The following is a 19,399-nucleotide window of genomic DNA, read 5'->3' as shown; positions in this document are numbered from 1 at the left end:
TCCATTTCACAAGGGTTAAAAGTGAAGTGAGGAGATGCCTCAAGCTGCCTGCAAGTAAAATGTAAATAAATTCCCGCAGCGTTCAGGCTTCTGTCGTGCCAGTCCTTTCCAAACCCACAAGCTCCTTCGGAAGGGGAGAAATTTTCGTTGTTGATTCATAAGTGAGTTTTTCTTGGCGGCACGTGTGGTGGCGTTTGCCATCCAGATGGGCTCCCGAGGCACTGCGGTGAGGGCTTATGTAACGGGATGTCTCGGGAAGGGGGTGGTTAAAGCAACAACCCTCCTTTTTCCATCGGTTCTGCTGCCGGTTCTCTCAGATCGCATTGTGCTGTTGTGTAAAAGACAAGCAGCTGTTTAATCAACCTCTCTGTAAAATTGTGGCTATCAAAAATGACCTGTTGTGTGCTTATTGGCAGTGGCTCCTTAAAATCGGAGGCATTTATTTCAGTCAAGCGTCATTGCCTCAGTTTAGGTGACTCCATTTGTTTTGAGTGTCAGACTTTGATTTCAAACAGTAAGTTGATCCTTTGGCAATAAACGCATCATATACCTAGGTATGTTCCATTCCAAAACAGAATGATGTCTGATAAACCTTGTGGGATTGTTTCTCCCAGTGAGTAAAAGAAATAGCAAGATCTTTGCTCGCTGACTGCGATCATAAATGGATGCTCTGACGTTTTGAATGTGCAAAACTGAAAGGTAAATTTAACTGAAGACTTAAAAGCATGATATCCTGTAAGTGTATTTTTATTATGCAAAAAGAAGGTAATAGTTATCATGAGCGCATTAGGTATTTTATTTGGAAGGAGATTGTTAGTGGCTGGGTAAGTCAAACAAGCGTTGGAGTCTTTAGGTCCTAATCTTCATGAACAGCCATTTCAGCTGAAAGTGCTTGTGCAGTCTATATGGAATGCTGCCACTGCAATTTTTAGCTGTACAGCTATAGCTATATGAAGTATGCAATTTTGCTTTCATACTGAGACCCAAATGTCGCATGAATATATATATTTTGGGAGGAAATGAACCATAGATCTTCTTTTTCCAAGGTAATCTTGTTGTATTTGCTGTGTTTTTAGATTTTTGCAAGATGTTTTTTAGAGCAATCAATGTATTTTCTTTTAAAAATGGGGGAAAAATAGAAGCAAATGTATGTCATTTGGTCCAGTATCATTGTAGTGGAGTATGATGTGAACTGTAGCAAGTCTGTAGTAGATGACATGAAGACTTTTCTATTTTCAGATTATAAAACCTCTGACTTGGTCTAGAATTATTTTCTTGTGGGGTTGATTGATTCATTTAATGAGTTAGACACCTCATGTTTTTGATAATTATACTCTGGTTATTAAACAGTTACATTTATGCAGCTGTTGATATTCTGTCACCATCAGAGAAATGTGATCAGAAGATCCCTATGGGAATGCCTTACAGCCACTACTGTAACACGCCACGTGGAACTCACTTCAGTCAAAGTGTGCAATCAGGAGCATCAAAAATACTCTATTTCTGTAGTGATTAATTCGCTCACTTCCATTTCACAGCATATCTCTGGTTCTGCAGTTCTGCTCATGTTTTGTAGCACTTGGCACGTGCTGCAAGGGAGTCGGAGATTGAGCAAACGTACACATGCAGGGATAAAAATGCTGTCATTTCTTGCCAGAATGGTAAATTTGACGCTCCACTGGATGGCATTATTTGCATGCTTATGGTTGTCTCTTGACGAGTCAAAATAAAACAGGTTTTGCTCTTGGTAAAGTAGATAAAAATAGACTGGCTGGTTTTCCAGAAAGGTGATAAGGTGTGTCTGAATGTAGGAGCTCTTCTGCTTTAGAAGAGGGTACATTGGTGGAATTTGGAGATTCTAGATGCTAATTAGTTTTATTTTTGTTTTCGAAACTTCTGGTAGGGTCCTGTAGACCTGCATGGGTCCTTTTAATTTGTGGAACAAGGGCATTTAAAATAATTTTTAATTTCATGTTTGCTTTGGTTCTGTGATTTGTTAAAAATGAAATATTCAGGCAAATATTCTAAATAAATATTAATGAAACATTTAGAGAAATTAACTTTTAATAAAATAAAATCAGATGTTAAATATTCTGATAATTGGAAGCTAGTTATTATTTCTTTTGAGGAACAGTACATTACCAGAATGAAATCTGAGCCAGATCTGCATATAAGCATCAAGAAGGTACTTACTTTTCTGGTGTAACTTTTGGTTTCAGTATGCTTTATATCTTTTAAAATACAAGATGTTCTGTCTGTGTTTTACAGAGAGCAAGAACAGAGAAAGAGAAACCTCATGCCTTTTGGGTTGTACTGCTCTCTCATAGCTTTTTTAAAAAAACCAAAAACCCAACAAACAAACAAAAAACTATCTGGATGTTGGAGACCACATATTTTACCCGAAGCAGAAAGAATTCTAGCAATCACTTGTAAAAGGTGAATGGTCTCTTGCAGTAGGCCTTTGATGCGATATGCTTGAGACAAATGCGAAAAATACACGTGGTTACAGCCATCTGTCTGCATCCACCAAATCGTTGGATCTGCAGCTTCAGATTGACAGAGAAAGTTGTAACGATTGAAGCAGTGAATAATTCACTTTCACTTTAATCTGTTATTTGAGACACAAGCCTATATGTGCAAACACTTTTTGTGCTGTTTGGTAGATATTTAAAACAAGTTCATTTCTGAAATGTTTCTTCAATATGATGGAGTAATTTGACATTATTGATGAAAACTTTTTTTGCCTGTTCTTCCAAATGGTTGTGTTCTATTTGCATAGAATTGTAATCAGCAGATTGTCTAAACAGTGTAATGAGCGTTTCATAAATGGCTGCTGATTGTAGTTTCACACTTCTTCTGGCTTTCTTTGATGCTGGTATGTCAAAATGCACCCTTTTGATCCCAGAAAGAATTCCTACCAGACAGATACTTAATTTGAATTTGGCTTTGTTTTAGGAGCTGAGATGAGAAAACATTGTTTTAAATTGTTGGTTTTCTTGAAATAGCTAAAACATGCTGCTTTCATATATATATTAGAAAGGAGATTTTCATTCTAAAAGGGAAGCAATGAGTGATAGGATGTTACCTCAACCCATCCCGTTCTTGAACTTGGGGAATTTATAGTAGTCATAGTTTGGGACAGATGGTGTCTTGGTAATTGTAAGACCTGTGTTACTGGGATTTTGGGGAGTGGGAATGGGACACTGATAGGCTGATGTCAGTTCAGTCTGCAGAAATTTATGTCCACAGTCTCACTTCTATTCCAGTTATCTTGTAAAAGGTGTGAAAATACTATGTTTAGAGTTTGGTTCCTTAATGTGCTGATGTGTGTATTTATATAACACCCACATCATGGTGGCATCTGGAAGCCAGGAGGATTATGTAATATGAGCAATATGCTCCTGGAAAAAAACATTTTTTGGTGTCCCTAAAGTTAGTCCTTCTTCCCTAAATTGTCTAATCACATGCTCACACTGAAGACCACTGACTTCATTGACGTTTTTCACATCTGGAGTGTTTCCGCGAACATGCCTGGCTTTTTCAGTTGTGTTCTTAGTGGCATTTATGAATTTCCTTACTCTTTTGTCATGACGGGTTTAATTTTCTTACTGTAGGTAAACGATTTCTAGGTATTTGTTGTAAAGCAGTTGTAAAATTAGCAATTATGTGTTTTGCCATAAAGTTACCTAAGCTAAGACTCCTTGTGATCTCTAGTATAGAGTTGAGTTCCTGCTGTCCAAGTAGAAAGGGATTTGATTAACATGGAATTTTGAGGCTTATATATTATTATAACTTCATTGAAAAGTATAATAAAATGATCTGTTTCCTGTGGAATCTAATTTGCAGAAATCCTCTTTAACCATATCTTCTGTACCTAGGACAACAGGGCATTTCTTTTCTTTAAAAGCTGACAATTGAAAATTCCCTGAAAAAGTTCAGCTTTTGGGAACATTTTATTGTGTTTGATTTTTATATTCCACTCTCTTAAAATATTCTGGTTACTGACACAGGTTTAGCAAATCCTTCTTAAGGTGTGTGTAGTAGAATAGGATTCCAGTTGTATTTGAGGCTGTTTGTAAGTACCTCCTGAATATAGTTTGTGCTGTAACATGTGCACAGTCTAGTCTCTAGTAGTCTATAAATTTAGAGCCGTTTGAAAGGTATGACTGTAATAGTTAAACAAAGGAACTGTAGAAATAAAATGGAAAACAGAGTAATTGCTTGGTAGCTAAATTTTCCTTCCCTCCTCCCTCTCTCCAAGTTTTTAACAGCTCCCCCCATCTCTTTTTGGATGTTGTTTAGCCTGCGGATGAGAACAATGTTATGGAAAGTGATTATCTGGTGACGTGATTGACGTTCACAAGCATGTGACGTTGGAGAAGCTGCCAAGGTTCTGCCATCCCACCGACTGTAACGGGGCGAGTTTTCCTTGAATGAGGACGATGTTGCCCTCTCCTCCTGCATCCCTTTGCCCAACCCTAAACAATTCTGAATTTTGGAGGGGGGGAAACTGCCTCCCAGCTGTGGAGATCGTATCCCCCCCCAGCTGTCAAATGAGTAAACAATTACTCTTTTTAAAATTGTTTCAATATGGTCAATGCATGACCATAATTACGTTTGAAGAATTGAAGCCTGAAGCGCAAGAAGTAACTTCAGAGGTGCTTAATTTTTTCCTCCGCTGTTCCAATATTTAGTACAGCAGATTTTGTTGTCATATGCTATTCGTTTAATAAAAAGAACTCCAAATGTATGACCCTTATGTGAAAAAATGCGTTTTGTTAGCCAAACCCCCAAATAATCACCCCTCTTCATGATTCTGTGCAAGCAGAATCTGAAGCCCTTGTTTTTCATAATATCCATCGTATTCTTGTCAATTAAAAAAAGATTCTGTTCATCAGTTTAATCGTTTGAATTTTGAATATGACATCCTGTTGTTTTTTCTCTAGACTTTAAAAATTATGTTGAATTTGAAAATGGACGGAACAGTTAACCAAATCTGTTTGGATTACACATTTAATGTGAATATGTCTTTATTTTATACATGTAGCTGTTAGATTCTCTGGTGGTAACACTTTCCCTAATCTTTCAAAATGTAACAATAACAGAGGGAAAGTCTGTGCCATCTCAGTATAAAGGGCAGCAAAGGGAACTCTGCCAAGTCCATGAAAATAATTATTTACCTTTTAATTTTGTAAAGAAATCTGGTATTCATAGAGAATGGGAAGCAGCACAACCTAGCAATATCCAAATGCAAGCTATTGACATGAAGTTTGTTTTTTAGGAGGCTGATTTTGTATGTGGTATCAAGATGGAATATTTCATGTCTGGTTTTGATATTACAAATATCTTCTCTTTCTCCTCAGTTTGTTCTTAATTAGATTTCTTTAATGTTTTATGTGGATTGTTTTGTCTGCTGACTGACTTTTGACCTTTAAGAAAGAAAGGATTACTTTCTCAGGAACCTTGTTTTTGTGGGGTTTTCTTTTTTTTCTAATTAGCCCTGTTTTTAAAAAAACCAACCCTTTCTCCCCCTATTTTGTACACTAGATGCCCCAAAAGTTTGGGAGTATATAGTCATTTCAGACATCATTGCTGACCATGTTTGTGTTTGTACCAGATCACCTTCACTGCATTTCCAAGCTTTTTTTTTTTTCTTTGAACCACAGATTTATTTTGCAGTGCAGAAGAAGTATTCTAGAAGTTGTTCTGTCAGTCGTCTTTTTAGTTTTATAGGAACTTCAGCAAAGATGTGCTGTGTTTCTAATCTAGGATACGGAAGGCAAAACTTAGTGTGATGCACCTGTTGGCTTTTAAAGCTGACTTCTTTGATTTTCCTGATGCACACATGCCTTCCTCCTAAGCTTTTGCTTGATAAGATTTGAACATTGGTTCTTGCTTGCAAACCAAAGTGATTTCCTCTTTGCGCATTTCAGAATAGCCCGTGTCTCTGTGAATTCTTTGTGCAGACCTTTTTGTCTCCCAAGCTGCTGCTAGGATGTATCTGGTCTATAGAAATCACTCAGACTTGTGCAATTTATTAAATAACTGAACTATTTTAAGTCTCTGGTGTGTTTTCATAGAAAGCTTTGTTTAGGAAGTGAGGTTCCCAAGGAAAGCAAACTTTGGACCCTTAGTATTTAAAAACAAGTACATCCTTTGTTTCGAATATTACCGGCAACCATCCATTGTCCTAAATAAAAAGATTGCTAAAAACACAGTCAGCCATCCTTAGATGATCTAAATCCTTTACTTCACTCTTCTTGTATAAGTGCATCTGTCTTCCAAAATACTGTTGTCTTTTTGCCAAAGTGCTGATTTATATTGCTGAATGTATTTTTTATGTGTTTTTAGCAGGGTTGTTATGTGGCTCATAGATACTGTGCTGCTTACCAGTTACAATGCTTCATGCTGCTTTTGACTCGCAAATGTTCCGAAAAAGTCAAATCCCTTCTCACTGAAGTATTTCTGTCTTTTCTAATATGGACTTCCCCAAGTTAAATGCCTCATTTGCAGTATCTTGCTTTAGTGCTGCCTTTCTAATGTTTTTTTGGTATTTGACATACTCAGAATGAGACAGCTGAAAGCTCTCCTGCATGTAATCATTTGTGGATAGAGAACAGAAAGTCCGCATGCTTCAGTTTTCTAATATTGTTTGCACATGTTTTCGGGACATATCTCTCTACTACAGGTAAATCATATTTCTAACGTTATGGTGAACTTTTTGTCTACTTAAAAAATACTCCACTGTCATTAGCATTAAATTTTTCTTCAGTCATCAGTGGACTGTTACGAAATGTGGTTGCTAAAGACCTGTTCGTAGAATAACATTTTAAATTGTGATACCAACTGGATAGATTTATACATCTGAAATTCATTTAACCTTTATATCAACTATCTTTGTACGTAAGGGCTAATTTTTCATGCCTAATTTGCACATGCAGTTACTGTGACTAAGTATGAAGTTATCGTAAAAATCTGTGCAAACAGCAGGCGTTTCGTCTATACCAGTTTTACACCTTCAACTACTGTAACAGCTAAGTAGGAATTTCATTAATAAGGGAAAAGAAATAAGCACGCCTGGCTTTGAAAATCTGTGCCTGATGTCCGAGGTCTCTCTAGCCTAACATCTTCTTCTCTGACTCTGCCCTGTTTAGCTTGTTATCTATTTTCCATGCTTTCCTCTGTAGTCATGTTCTCTTCATGAAGGTAGTAGTCTCTCTATCCAGTATTTCATGGCCATTCCTTATCACATTGATTAAATGATAGCTTTTGTGATCAGTAAGTAGAAGAAGGTCTTTTCCTGTCTTCCCTCAGTAGAGCAATTTCTGGGACGTTTTGTGTCACAACTCTGGCACTCATCATCTTTCTCGAGCTCTTGTCCTACACGGCTTGGGTCTTCTGATATGAACAGCTCACTGCACCTGAGGCTATCTTGTCCCAAATAATTTATGTTGCTTTTGATTTCTCTTTGAATTAAGTGACATCCTGGAATATCCCATGGATTACACTGTAGTAGTTAAAATTCCTAGCTAGACTGCTTTTCTATGAGAGTTTTCTCTGACCTACAGTTGATTCAGTCACTTCTCTAAACAGAGCAGCATACAACGTGAAGGTCATTAAAATGTATTTATGAATGAAATACGGTCATTTTTCAAAGTAACCACAGAGCATATGACTACGTTTTATGTAGGACTACACAAGTACTTTTGTACGCACTGACAGCTCAAGTTGTGTAAAGAGTTAAAGCACAACTATTTTTATTGGACATTACTGCAAACATTTATAAACCCATTTCTCTGTGTAGTGCATGTTAGTAATAGATTACACTGAGAAGTGTGGTCTCAATATTTACAATACAGAATGTGCTTTCCTTTTGCTGACACCTATGGAAAGGAAACTGTTGCACAGCAGCAGATGATAATTTCAGTTGATTTTCTTCCTTTCCTACTCCCACCCCCTTTTTGGAGACACAATGTAGGGGTTGTAAAGCAATCTGTAAGTAATGTGCTTGCTGTCACTTGCCAGTGAGAAATCTTGGGGCCTTTAAAGGGCTTTTGAATTAGCTTTTTGATGCCAATGTTTTCCTCCTGTATGTTCTCTAGTCTGTTTCAAATTGCTTTTTGAACAGATCTATAAAAAAATTATTTAGAGCATCGGAAAATAAATGTGTTTAAAAAATGATGATGACTTAAGAGATATAGTACTCCACTTGACTACGTTAGATCAGTAACCTGCAAATTTCAGTTTCTGAGGACTCTGGGCTCATTTGTGATACAAAGGAAAGTACAAAGCTCTTAGTTTGTGCAAACCTGGAATTTCGCAGCTATAGGCTTCAAATCATTTGTCTTACAGGAGCAGACCATATACTGTTTGTAGGAATATACAACAGCTTAAGCAAGTACTACTTGAGTACTGCGTTCAGCTCTGGGGCCCCCAACATAAGGAGGATTTGGACCTGTTGGAGTGAGTCCAGAGGAGGGCCATGAAGATGATCAGGGGGTCGGAGCACCTCTCCTATGAGGACAGGCTGAGAGAGTTGGGGTTGTTCGGCCTGGAGAAGAGAAGGCTCCGGGGAGACCTTATAGCAGCCTTCCAGTAGCTAAAGGGGGCCTACAGGGAAGCTGGAGAGGGACTTTTTACAAGGGCGTGTAGTGATGGGACCAAGGGATAAAGGCTTTAAACTGAAAGAGGGTAGATTTAGATGAGATGTAAGGAAGAAGGTCTTTACTGTGAGGGCAGTGAGGCACTGGAACAGGTTGCTCAGAGAAGTTGTGGATGCCCCCTCCCTGGCAGCGTTCAAGGCCAGGCTGGATGGGGCTTTGAGCACCCTGGTCTAGTGGAAGGTGTCCCTGCCCATGGCAGGGGGGTTGGAACTAGATGATCTTCAAGGTCCCTTCGAACTCAAATGATTCTGTGATTCACAGGATCAGGATCCTGTTTGAGAGTAAGATTGAAAACCCAGTAGGTTGAAAGGGTTATTTTACTGTGCAAGGTATGGAAAGCAACTGATACCAAAAGGAAAACAAGAATCTTAAAGAGATCCTTGAAGCATAGTCATGTTGAGTAAAAGCATATATTACAGCTTTGGGTTGTTTTTTAACTGCAGTATTGCACATCTAAATCTGGAAAGTTTAGAAGTACTGAAGTTTGAGAGAATGTTAAATGTTCAGATCTGGTTTAATTGATGAGTTTTGAACCTTTGGGTTTACTTTTTCAAGTGTTTTTTCTGCAGCCATGAGGATTGTAAAGTTCTCTTAACATGCAGTCAAATGCTCTCAATTGTTGATGCTTTAAGCAAAATATGAACCACTCTGAAGCTTACAATGAAATGGTAAAAGTGTGTAGCAATGTGAGGAGGACCTTGAAACAGCTGACAATGCACAACATGTCTCCTTGCCATTTGTCCAGATGTTGAAACAAGTATTTCTTGTCATGCCTGAAATAGTCTTTTTGCGCCCTCTGTTTCTTGTATAACTAGGCTTCCCCTTCACGTGCAGAGGTTGCACATGATAATGAACCTGGTTTGAGTTGGCAGCAGGACTCAATCTGTATAAGCTTTGTTTCAAAATACTCAGTTCAACTCACGAGTCAATGTTGTGTTTATATAACAGTTTGGCAACTTTGCGCCAAATGCTGGAAAGTGCATAATGTGACTCTTTAAATGACTTAATACTAGTAGTAACATTTTCAGAAGATTCTAATTTTTCTATTGCATTTTCATTGGATTCTGATGAATTTTGAACTGAGCTTTAAAGGAGGTGTTTTTATAGGGAGCTTTATATGGCTTCCTACTTATCAGACTTACACATATTGTGGGGCACTATCAGTGAGAAATAAAGCTTTATCCGGTTTTGGCTTTGGAGTGCTGGATCCTTCTGTTGGTTAGTGTTGCACAGCTTGAATGTAAAAGTGCAGTTTCCATGGATAGAAGTGTAGATTAGAAAATTTCATAAGCTGCTGACATTTTTAAATACGTAACTGTGCATATGTATGATTACTTAATTTTGTGAATAGTTGTTGAAATCACATCACTGTATAGCTTTGGCGTTTTTCATAATGTGATTGTATTCCTTTAGGCAGTGTCCAGCATGAGGGAAGTTCTAAAATTTTCAGAGTTGCTTTGTTCACCTTGTGTGTGTGACTGTGTGTCATCTATACATTTTCCTGAAAGTACGGATTTATACTGATTTTCACCCCTTTATGTTTCTCTCTAATTACAGGTCACCTATTTTACAAATTTGGAATCACAGAATCTGACTGGTATCGAATCAAGCAAAGCATAGACTCCAAATGCCGAACAGCTTGGAGGCGGAAACAGCGAGGGCAGAGTCTTGCTGTGAAAAGCTTTTCAAGGCGAACACCTTCGTCATCGTCTTACAGTGGTTCAGGTAAAAAAACAAACAAACCTCCCAAAACCCACAAAACCCAAACCAACCCCAACAGAAATGGAAACTTACGGTAATAATGCCATTTGTTTTTCAATATACCTGAAAATTATTTTGATCATAAGTTATATTTACAATAGGTGCATGTAGTACCCACAAATGTGAATATTTTTGTGGAACAAAGATAAATGGAGAAACCCACATTTCTCACAATTGAATTTTTGGAGTGGATTTTATATTATTGCGTATTTTTTTTGAAGTACCGTTTATCATTGGCAAAGAGGCCTCTCTATTACAGTGTATTTATGTCTACAGTGCTCCTCAAGGAGTGTATCCGTGTACTAAGTGAAGCCAACCATTTGTAGTTAACTCATCATGGGCCTTCAGTGCAAGCCAACCACCTCCTGGTACATTTGGAGTCCTTCGCAGCCTCATGGGGCTTGTACCAAAGTAGATCACCTGGTAGGATGAGCTTCTAATCCTGTTTCATCTATAAATTGCAGTCACGCTCCTGGTTGCAGTGCATTAATGATCCTAGAAAGGAAGTGAGATATGTGTGTTTGTTCACAAAGAGAAGAGGGAGAAGGGAGTCTGTCTCTAAAACAGTAGAAAAATACAGATTTGCCAGAAATGAAAGTGTAGTATATTCTAGTGTATGAGAGAGATTGGCTTTGTTGGTTTGTATGTTTTCTGAATGCCTGGCTTCACTGAGATGCTTGAGAACATCCATCCACACGTGTTAACTGAAAAAATTCAGCACATGCAGCTTCATGCTATCATATGGGTTTTTTTACCATGTTCAATTTTTTTTGAGTAGAAGGTCAAAATGTTTCTGCAACTGATGTTCATAAGAGGAGTCAAGTGAATAAATCTTTCTCAGTGTGTTCACACCATTTAGTAGGACGTGCTAAATTTTGTTCCTGAAGTATTTTCCTCTGAAGAAATGAAATATGTTGTAGGCGATTCTATATTTCCATATAGGTATGTAGGCATGAATAATAATAACAAATGAAAAATACTGACCTAAGAAGTGTTCTCATAGGACATTTCTGGCTCATGCTTTCAATATAAAGCAGTGTTATGGGACATTTGTACATCATATATTAAAAACAGTGTTTTGGAAGTGAGCCCAAAGAAAAGGAAGTAAGTTTATTTGCCTGCATAAAATTTTTGGTTGCATGTTAACACTAACCACTGTATCTCATGCAAAGAATGCCAAAATCTGCTTTCAATGGAAAATTTTATGTGCTGGAACTGGGAATCATATCCAAAATTTTCAAATTAAAACAACTAATCAACCTAATGATAACCATAAGCCATATATGTTGATGGGATTTTTATTTTCAGTCTCTTAGCAATCAGTATTTTAGAATAGAAATGTAGTAGTAAGTGGATATTATGGGCCTGTGCTCATTAGACCGTACTCCTTGACTATTGTTGAGATTTATTATTAAAAAATATTAATCTTTAATCTCCTGGTTTGGAGACTTGAGGAGACCAATGTAGAGATGTAAAACAAAGTCTCAGGCTCAGTGAATTCTTGTCTTCAGAAGGCCATAAGATAGTAAGTGTTGGTGGGGTTTTTTTGTTGTTGTTAAGCTGAAAACTCATTTTTTCCCCCCAATTCCACTAACCTGATTTGTGAGTAAATTATTCCACGGGTACAAAGACATCTGAATTAACTCCTGGGATTTCAGCAGCGTGCTATCTGAGCAGGTGGGAGTAGCGTGGTACAGACACTCAGTTCTGCAAGAGCCACCTTGGTATTTTGGGTTGTGCACCCAGGCTAGCTCGTTTAGCCGGAGTTGAGCTGGCTGCCTTTGGTACATCCATCTCCAGGATTTCCCCAGGAGTTTTTATGCCACTTGGGTCTCCCACTGTACAGGCTATCTCATCTCCCAAGTCCTCTAGATAGCAAAGAGGTGGCTGCATGCCCTTATAAAGATGTCTTTGGTCCGGAAGATGCTGAAGGTCAGCTGAGGCATCTTGGCATGTCATTGGCAGGACTGTATAGACTGTGCAGCCAAAAGTAGAGTACCGGCAATAACATTAACAGCTGCCTTTGGTAACGGTATGTGAAAATGTTCCCATGGATTCAGAGTCTTTTGTTAATTTTCTTTAAAATATTGCTCTTACTCGGAATGTCATTGGCATCATTTTCTGGGAGGCTGTAAAGATGTTAGATGAATTCACCACTACCTTCGCACCCACTGTGAAAAAGCTCTTAGAAAAACAGACCACTTTTTAGAATTAGGTGGTCCTTTGAAAAACTAATTTGCATTTCAAAATCAAGTGGGAGTAGTATTTCACCTGAAGAAAGAAGAGGAGATATGAGGAAAAAACAGGAGAGCGAGTTGAGAGGCTGAATGAATATATTGGGAAAAGAGAAAAGATGCAAGGGAAAAATGTAGATTCCCACATTTTTAAAAAGGTAACTTTCGGATGACAGGGCTGTAATCCCGCCGTTCTGTTCAGGTAACTTCATGAACCGCTCAGACTCTGCCTTTGTGGTTTGACATCCCTGGAACCCCTGAATGGAATTACAGCATCATAATTCACAGGCATCTGTTCCTTATTATACACACTGTATAGTGGATATAGCAGAATTCCTGCTGCCAGCTAGCAGGAAAGAGAAGTAATATTTCACAGGTCTGAAGTAAAGGAGGTCTGTATCTCACAGTTATGACAACACAGCTGTCAAATACGGCTTTTTAAAGTGTTACATATGAACCTAGACAGTTTTTATGGTAGCATTTGTTTCAGGGGGCAATTTAAGGTGAGCCTTGAACGGTCTGAAATTCAGCTACTTGAGAAACTGTCTTTCCCACTGTTGTTAGTTATAGCTATTAAGATCAGCTTCTAGGTGCTTCGTGTCAGGTCTCCACCCAGCTGTGGTTGCTGCTGCCTGCAGAAGACGACCTGTGTTTGGTTTCACCGAGTAATATGTTGCTCCATGTCAGTTCACATATAACAGGCATTGGAGTTGTTTATCTATTGGGCGGAATATAGTAGCTGCTTCTCACAAAAGATATGATGAAAAAAAAGGCTCTTAAAAGATTGTGAATGGCTACTGTGTCGTGCTCACACTGTGAAGCATGCGGGGATGTGCAGCATAGTTTCTTGTATAATGTCCTCTGAGCTGTTCTGAGAAGCTCTGGCTTTGGCTCCGCTCACTCGGCATAAGACTGTATGACTTCTATTGAAAGAAGCTATAATTATCTAGTTTGATCAGGAAATTTAGTAGGGCATGGTTCTGTCAGTAGTCAGGTTAGGTCACTGAGCACCGTAAGGCAAGTGTGCCAGGTTCTCTGATAGTTCAGGTACAATAGTGGTGTCGCACACATTCGGTAAGAAGGCACTTTCATTTCACATCTTGTAAACAAGCAATTCTGATTATGCCATGTGGGAGAAAAATTTACACACACACTCACTCCTTTTACCAGGTTAAATGTGATAAACCTAAGCTGTTTGTGGAAGTACTTAAACCCACTCATGCTTGGCTAAATGATGATAGTTTCCTAGGGAAGTTTTAGGGCTTACCCTAGAAGATATTCCCATAGTCTTCAGAAAGCACTTTTTTTTAAGACACACTGTTGCCATCAACAGATGCCTTGACTAGATGCATAGTATCAGTGTCTGCCGTGCAGCTGAGCTGTTCTGAAAACATCGTTAAGAGGTTTAAATATGATTTCAGTGTCCTGAGTGTGAATGAATGAACACCACGTTCCCTGTATGAACTTTTCCAGAGTTTGGTAAGGTTTTTCCACTTCTGAACTTGTGATAGTAGTATTTCATATTAAAATTGTGACCAAGAGGTGCAACAAAAAAAAAAAAGGCTCAAATCCAAAACTGTTGTGTTGGATTGGCTTGAAGTAATATTTTTCATCAGCTGTCTCCAGGGGCTGGTAATAGCAAGATAGCTTTCTGTTATGTCGTTGTATAATCATACGTGTTTCAATCAGCAGAAATTTATTGGCACTTTCTTCAAGTGTTGCAAAGGAGCACCATTCTCTTATGTGTTACAGAATATTTTCTCAAATGCTGGTATGCTAAAAGTCTAGAATAACTTAGTATTTTCTGTTTGGCAGTGAAAATTGTTGAATATCTCTACATATGATTAAAAATAATATTTTTGTTAGCCCTGAAATAGTCTCAAATCAGCATGGTCACTGCCTTGCTGGACATCCTCCCCTATGAATTAAGGGACTTGATTTTCCAGAGCTGCTTTTTAGCAGCAATTAATTTGCCTCATTTAAAAAAAAAATATATAGCGGCCTGAAACTCACCTGCCTGTGACCTGACTTGGATTTCTCTGGCTCTGAGGAATCTTCAGGGTGGTTGAACACAGTAACAGGTTGCCCAGAGAAACTGCAGAGACACCATCCCTGGAGACAGTCAAAATCCACCTGGACGCAGTCTGAAGCAACCGCTTCTGGTTGCCCATGCTTTGAGGAAGGGCGTTGGATTAGATGATCTCCAGAGGTCACTTCCAACCTCATCTATTCTGTGATTTTGTGATTTCTATGAGTTATTGCACACATAATAAATAATACTGAATTATTTACATCTAAAGAGGATTGCTATTCTTGAGCTTCATTCTTATGTACTTGTTGGACATGTCAAAACTTTTAGGCTTTCTCTGCTTGTTGTGCATAAAAGTTTATGTAGCACGTGGCTTTGAGTTGAGTCTTGCAGTTAAAAATGATAACAGATTTCCTCTCTGCTCTGTTTATCATGTGGAAAAATTAGCTATGCAAATGACATAGAAAAGCAGGAGGCTGAGCTCATAGTCCTTACATAGCCTTAAAAGTTTTTGGCATTGCAATTCTGTGACAGTGTTCAAGTGTTAAGAGCTGAAGAGGAACTGATCTGCAGACAAAAACATGTCTAAGGCAGCTGGTAGGAAAATATGAATGAATATCTCTTCTCTGTCCTTCACCCCCAAAGATATTAATTGAGATTGTTCTACGTTTAATTGACTATGCAGCTTTACAGTAGCCACAAGATTTATGGGTTGCATGAAGTTGTTGTGGCAGACTGTTATATGTAAGCAGAAGTTGGTTTTCCGTATTTTATCTGGCTCTTCTGTTTGAATTTGTTGCCTTTTGTTGGAATTGAGGAATTAATTACAGTGGTTTGCTCTGCTCTTCTCAGAGCCAACACTTTCGTCCTTAATGTGTGTTTTTCTCTTGGTTTTTTTTCTGACAAGAGTTGTACACATGGCTGCCATGATAATTTAGCTAGATATTCTTTTTAAAAATGTTAGCAGTCTATGGAGGGGAAGGCAGTAGGAGATGAGGTTTTTGGAAGGAGGATTAATTGAAGAGTGCCTTCTCCCTTTCTTTTAATTTCTCTTAAGATTGTTAAAGCTGTTATCACAGTTTTCCATGTTGGAATTTTTAATTAGTTCTATGACTTTGGGATTTATACGTAGATTTAGGCTGAAGTGCTCAGCCTAAGCTGAGATAGCACATATAAAAATGGATGTGCAGTCAAATCTTCAAAGCTGTCCTGCAAAATTGGAGGCATTTAGCACTGGATGAGTCAGGTTGAGATAATGGTTTACAGTATACAGTTTTATTTCTGTTAATTGTTCAGTAATGGTGGTTTTCCTGCTTTTTGTTTTTGAGGACTGCTTTGCTACATCTGGCCATTAAGCTTTCCTTGCTAGGACTACACATCAAGGAAGCAAGAAAATACGTCCTAGTTTGTAAGCAGAAGTATGAGACTGGGAGGCCTATACACTAGGAAAACAATTTTGAATAACAACGTATAAGGAGACTAAGCATGAGTCCCCTCTGCTACAGAATCTGTACCTCCTACATTTCCCTCCAAAATGAGAAGCCAGATGCTCAACTGATAAATATGAAGTAGAATAAGAAAGAATTAGAAAACGCCAAAGGTTTTTGCCTTTGAACTGAGGAACTTTAAAACTGATCTTAGTTGAGAATTAAACACACATATTCTTGAAACAGTTAAAAATTATATTTGTCTGACAAATCTAATCTTGCTCAGCCATGTGTGAGGAAGATTAGCTTTGAGAAATGCGACAGAAGTAACTGCTTCAGTGGGGGAGACTTTGCCAACTCTTGAACATTCATCTGAAAAGACAGACTCAGGCTAAATTTTCTTTGACTCATAACCACATGCAGTAAACAAATGGAAAATGTAAAAGGTCCAATTTCAACTTGGGAGGAAGGAGTATTTCAGCAGTCGGGGTTTTTTCCCCCTGTATCACAAGTTAATCACCTGGGGAATGGTCAATGCAGCATCTTCCATTCTGTGGGTGGCTCCAAAGCTATTCCATCTAGCGGAGGGTGCTTTGGGAATGCCATGGATAACGTGCTCAGTAGTAGCACTACCTAAGCTGCTCGGTTCATGTCAAAGTACCACTTTGTAACTAGTGCAATGGAAAATTTCGAAGCAAGAGTTCAGCTGTATAGCTTCTCGGTGCCAGGGATTCTCTAACACATCAAAGTTGTAAATGTGAGGCTAGATAGTTTACATGATAGTGATTTATAACTGTTGACATATCCTCTATTCAAGCTGTGTGCTATTCATGTTTGTGTTTGTTTTTAATGGGGAACGTTTAAAAATGGATAAATATTACTTTTGTCTGGTCAGAGATTTAGAGGGGAAAAACAATACTTATAAAGGATGTTTTGTTTTTAGACACTGTTGAATCCTCTCTCTTCTTTCTTCCTAAGAAGAAAAAAAACCCACCAAAAGCCAACAAAAAAAGAAAGAATACCCAACTGTGGTTGTTGCATTGAAGCCAAACTGAAATCTATTTATAAGTGACCATGCGAGATGTACAGTATGATTGCATTCTGTCTCCTGTTTCCACCTCTGAAACGTGTAATAATTTCTGGCACATGTGAAGCAAAAGATGGTTTACAAATAAAGGCTTTTGGACTTTACAGTCAAAAACATATTTCAATATGTGCCTATAATATATATGTAAATATGTATTTTTATCTGCTGCAACTCTTATATTTTTGATACTCTTCTATTGCATAAGTTCACCAGAAGATAAATACTCATTATAAATGCATTTTCATGTTTTCTCAGAAGTACAGCATTGCAGTTTGTGTAAGGGTAAGTGTAAGCTACAGGAAAAGTACTGCTAGAAGGTTATTAAATCTGTGAAACACACGTCTTACCTCGCTTGTGTCCCAAGTCCAGTTTTGCTGTTTGTGTATGCGTATTTACATTTGCACTATATATGTTTGAGCGTATGAAGTTATGTATGTATGCATATGTGTGTATACACACACATCTAAATGAAGGATTATGTATTTGGACACTGTGGTTTGAATAGAAGTTGAGTTGTAACTCAATTCAGCTGTTGAATTACATAGTGGGGAACTGGGAAGCATGATGGAAAGACAAAATCACAACGGAATGGACTAGTGGTAGCCTACAAGAAGCAAGATGAATAACGGTGGCCTTTCTTAGCCATTTAGCATCCTGACAAAATGCTATTTGTAAAATAAAAAATACAGAAAATTAATTGCATAAAATATTATTAGAACTGAAGTAATGGAAATGAGAGAAAAAGTGAAAGACAGAGAAGCTTAGGTAAATGATCTTTCTAGAATATCTGTTACTTTCAGTGACCATCACAAAGCCACTGGCAATGGAAAGCATGATCTAGTATCAGAATTTGAACAAATCACGTTTTTATTTGGTTGACGGTGAAGTTTCTCATACTAGGTACAGGACTTCTCTGCCACTTGTGATTTGTTAATCCCATATGGAATTCTGTGCAGCAAACGTCCATTGTACAACAGTGCAGAAAATACTGGAATTGCACAGTAAGCAACAGGGCTATATTTAAGAAATTATAAACGTTCTGTAGTTACCTACTAGTCAAATGTAAGATATTAAAGATGTCTGTCCGATAGACAGCAAAAACATGTTATGTTTTGCTCGGTTACTGCATAAGTGTTCTGATTGTAGTTATGTATTTGCAGATTGTTAACATAATTAGAGCTGTCTAGTTGAATTGTTAAGCAACTGAACTTTTCAACAAATAAGTAAATACTAGCTTGGTGGTTTTGAGTTAGTTTCCAGTTCCCATGTTTAGACTTAAAACTCAAAATTATCTTACACAAACATTTGCAGACAGGATGAAAAAACCCCAAATGGATGATTTTGTTAAAGAACATTTCCATTAAAATATTTGTATGAGTGGATAAAGCTCATTCTTGCAAAACTAACATTCTCTTTTCAGTACAAATCTTAGAGTATTAAGTAGAGGTATTAAAATTTTACGAAACGTGGCTTCCTGCTGTGTTGATTCAAAATAACCAACCATCATTTTAAAAATCAAAATATATCAGCCATCAGTCATCTCTGAGCAGGATGAGGCCTATCTAGTGCTTATTTAAGCAATACATAAAATCTTGTAAGGAAATGATCTAAAATGGAAGCCGAGTGACACTGTTTCCTAAATATTTTCATTATAGTTTCTGGTACTTGGGCAGCTTGAAAGCCCTATAGTATTGAATGTTACTACATGCTAGATGTAGATGTGTCTTATGTTGCCTTGTAGCATAAAAGTCATTGTCAGAGCAATAAATAATTTAGAAAAATTGTAAAACACTTAATGCTTCAGAGATTTCATTCAATGTATTTTTGTGGCGTAGCAAAAGAAAAAAGTTAAAATTGTTTACAGGGATACTGTATGTAAAAAGTATTTCTTCAAATACATTATTCTAAAAGCCCTTTATGACAGTCCCGTTCTCCAAGATGTCTCAAATAAAAAAAAGGAAGAGAACTAGGACTGATGCTGATTCTTAGTATGGTACTAGTGTGATATTAGTATGATATTGGGACATTTTAAGGTTTTTCCTAGCAGTGCATACTTGAACTTGTGACATGTGCTGCAGAAGTGTCATTGATCGATAGCCGCAGGTTTTTTTTCCTGATTCCTAGAAGGATATATGGTACCTAGCGATACATTTACCTGCTAGTGGTGTCTTGATCTGTAGGAAGACCCCTACATAGGA

The 19,399-nt window shown here is 37.8% G+C and overlaps 1 protein-coding gene across 2 annotated transcripts in view; it reads left to right on the top strand.

Annotated features, from left to right (window-relative positions):
• The window catches only part of BANP (BTG3 associated nuclear protein), a 153,990-nt gene that overhangs the window by 58,008 nt on the left and 76,583 nt on the right, over positions 1–19,399 (top strand). For both annotated transcript variants that reach the window (XM_050904135.1, XM_050904136.1), the window contains one exon: positions 10,221–10,388. In XM_050904135.1, the coding sequence (XP_050760092.1) occupies positions 10,221–10,388 (168 nt within the window). The remainder of the gene's footprint in view (positions 1–10,220; positions 10,389–19,399) is intronic.

Source organism: Gymnogyps californianus, chromosome 12, assembly GCF_018139145.2.
Source record: "Gymnogyps californianus isolate 813 chromosome 12, ASM1813914v2, whole genome shotgun sequence".
Classification (NCBI taxonomy): Eukaryota; Metazoa; Chordata; class Aves; order Accipitriformes; family Cathartidae; genus Gymnogyps; species Gymnogyps californianus.
The sequence above is the reverse complement of the archived record's forward strand: the minus strand, read 5'-3'. Positions and strand labels throughout refer to the sequence as shown.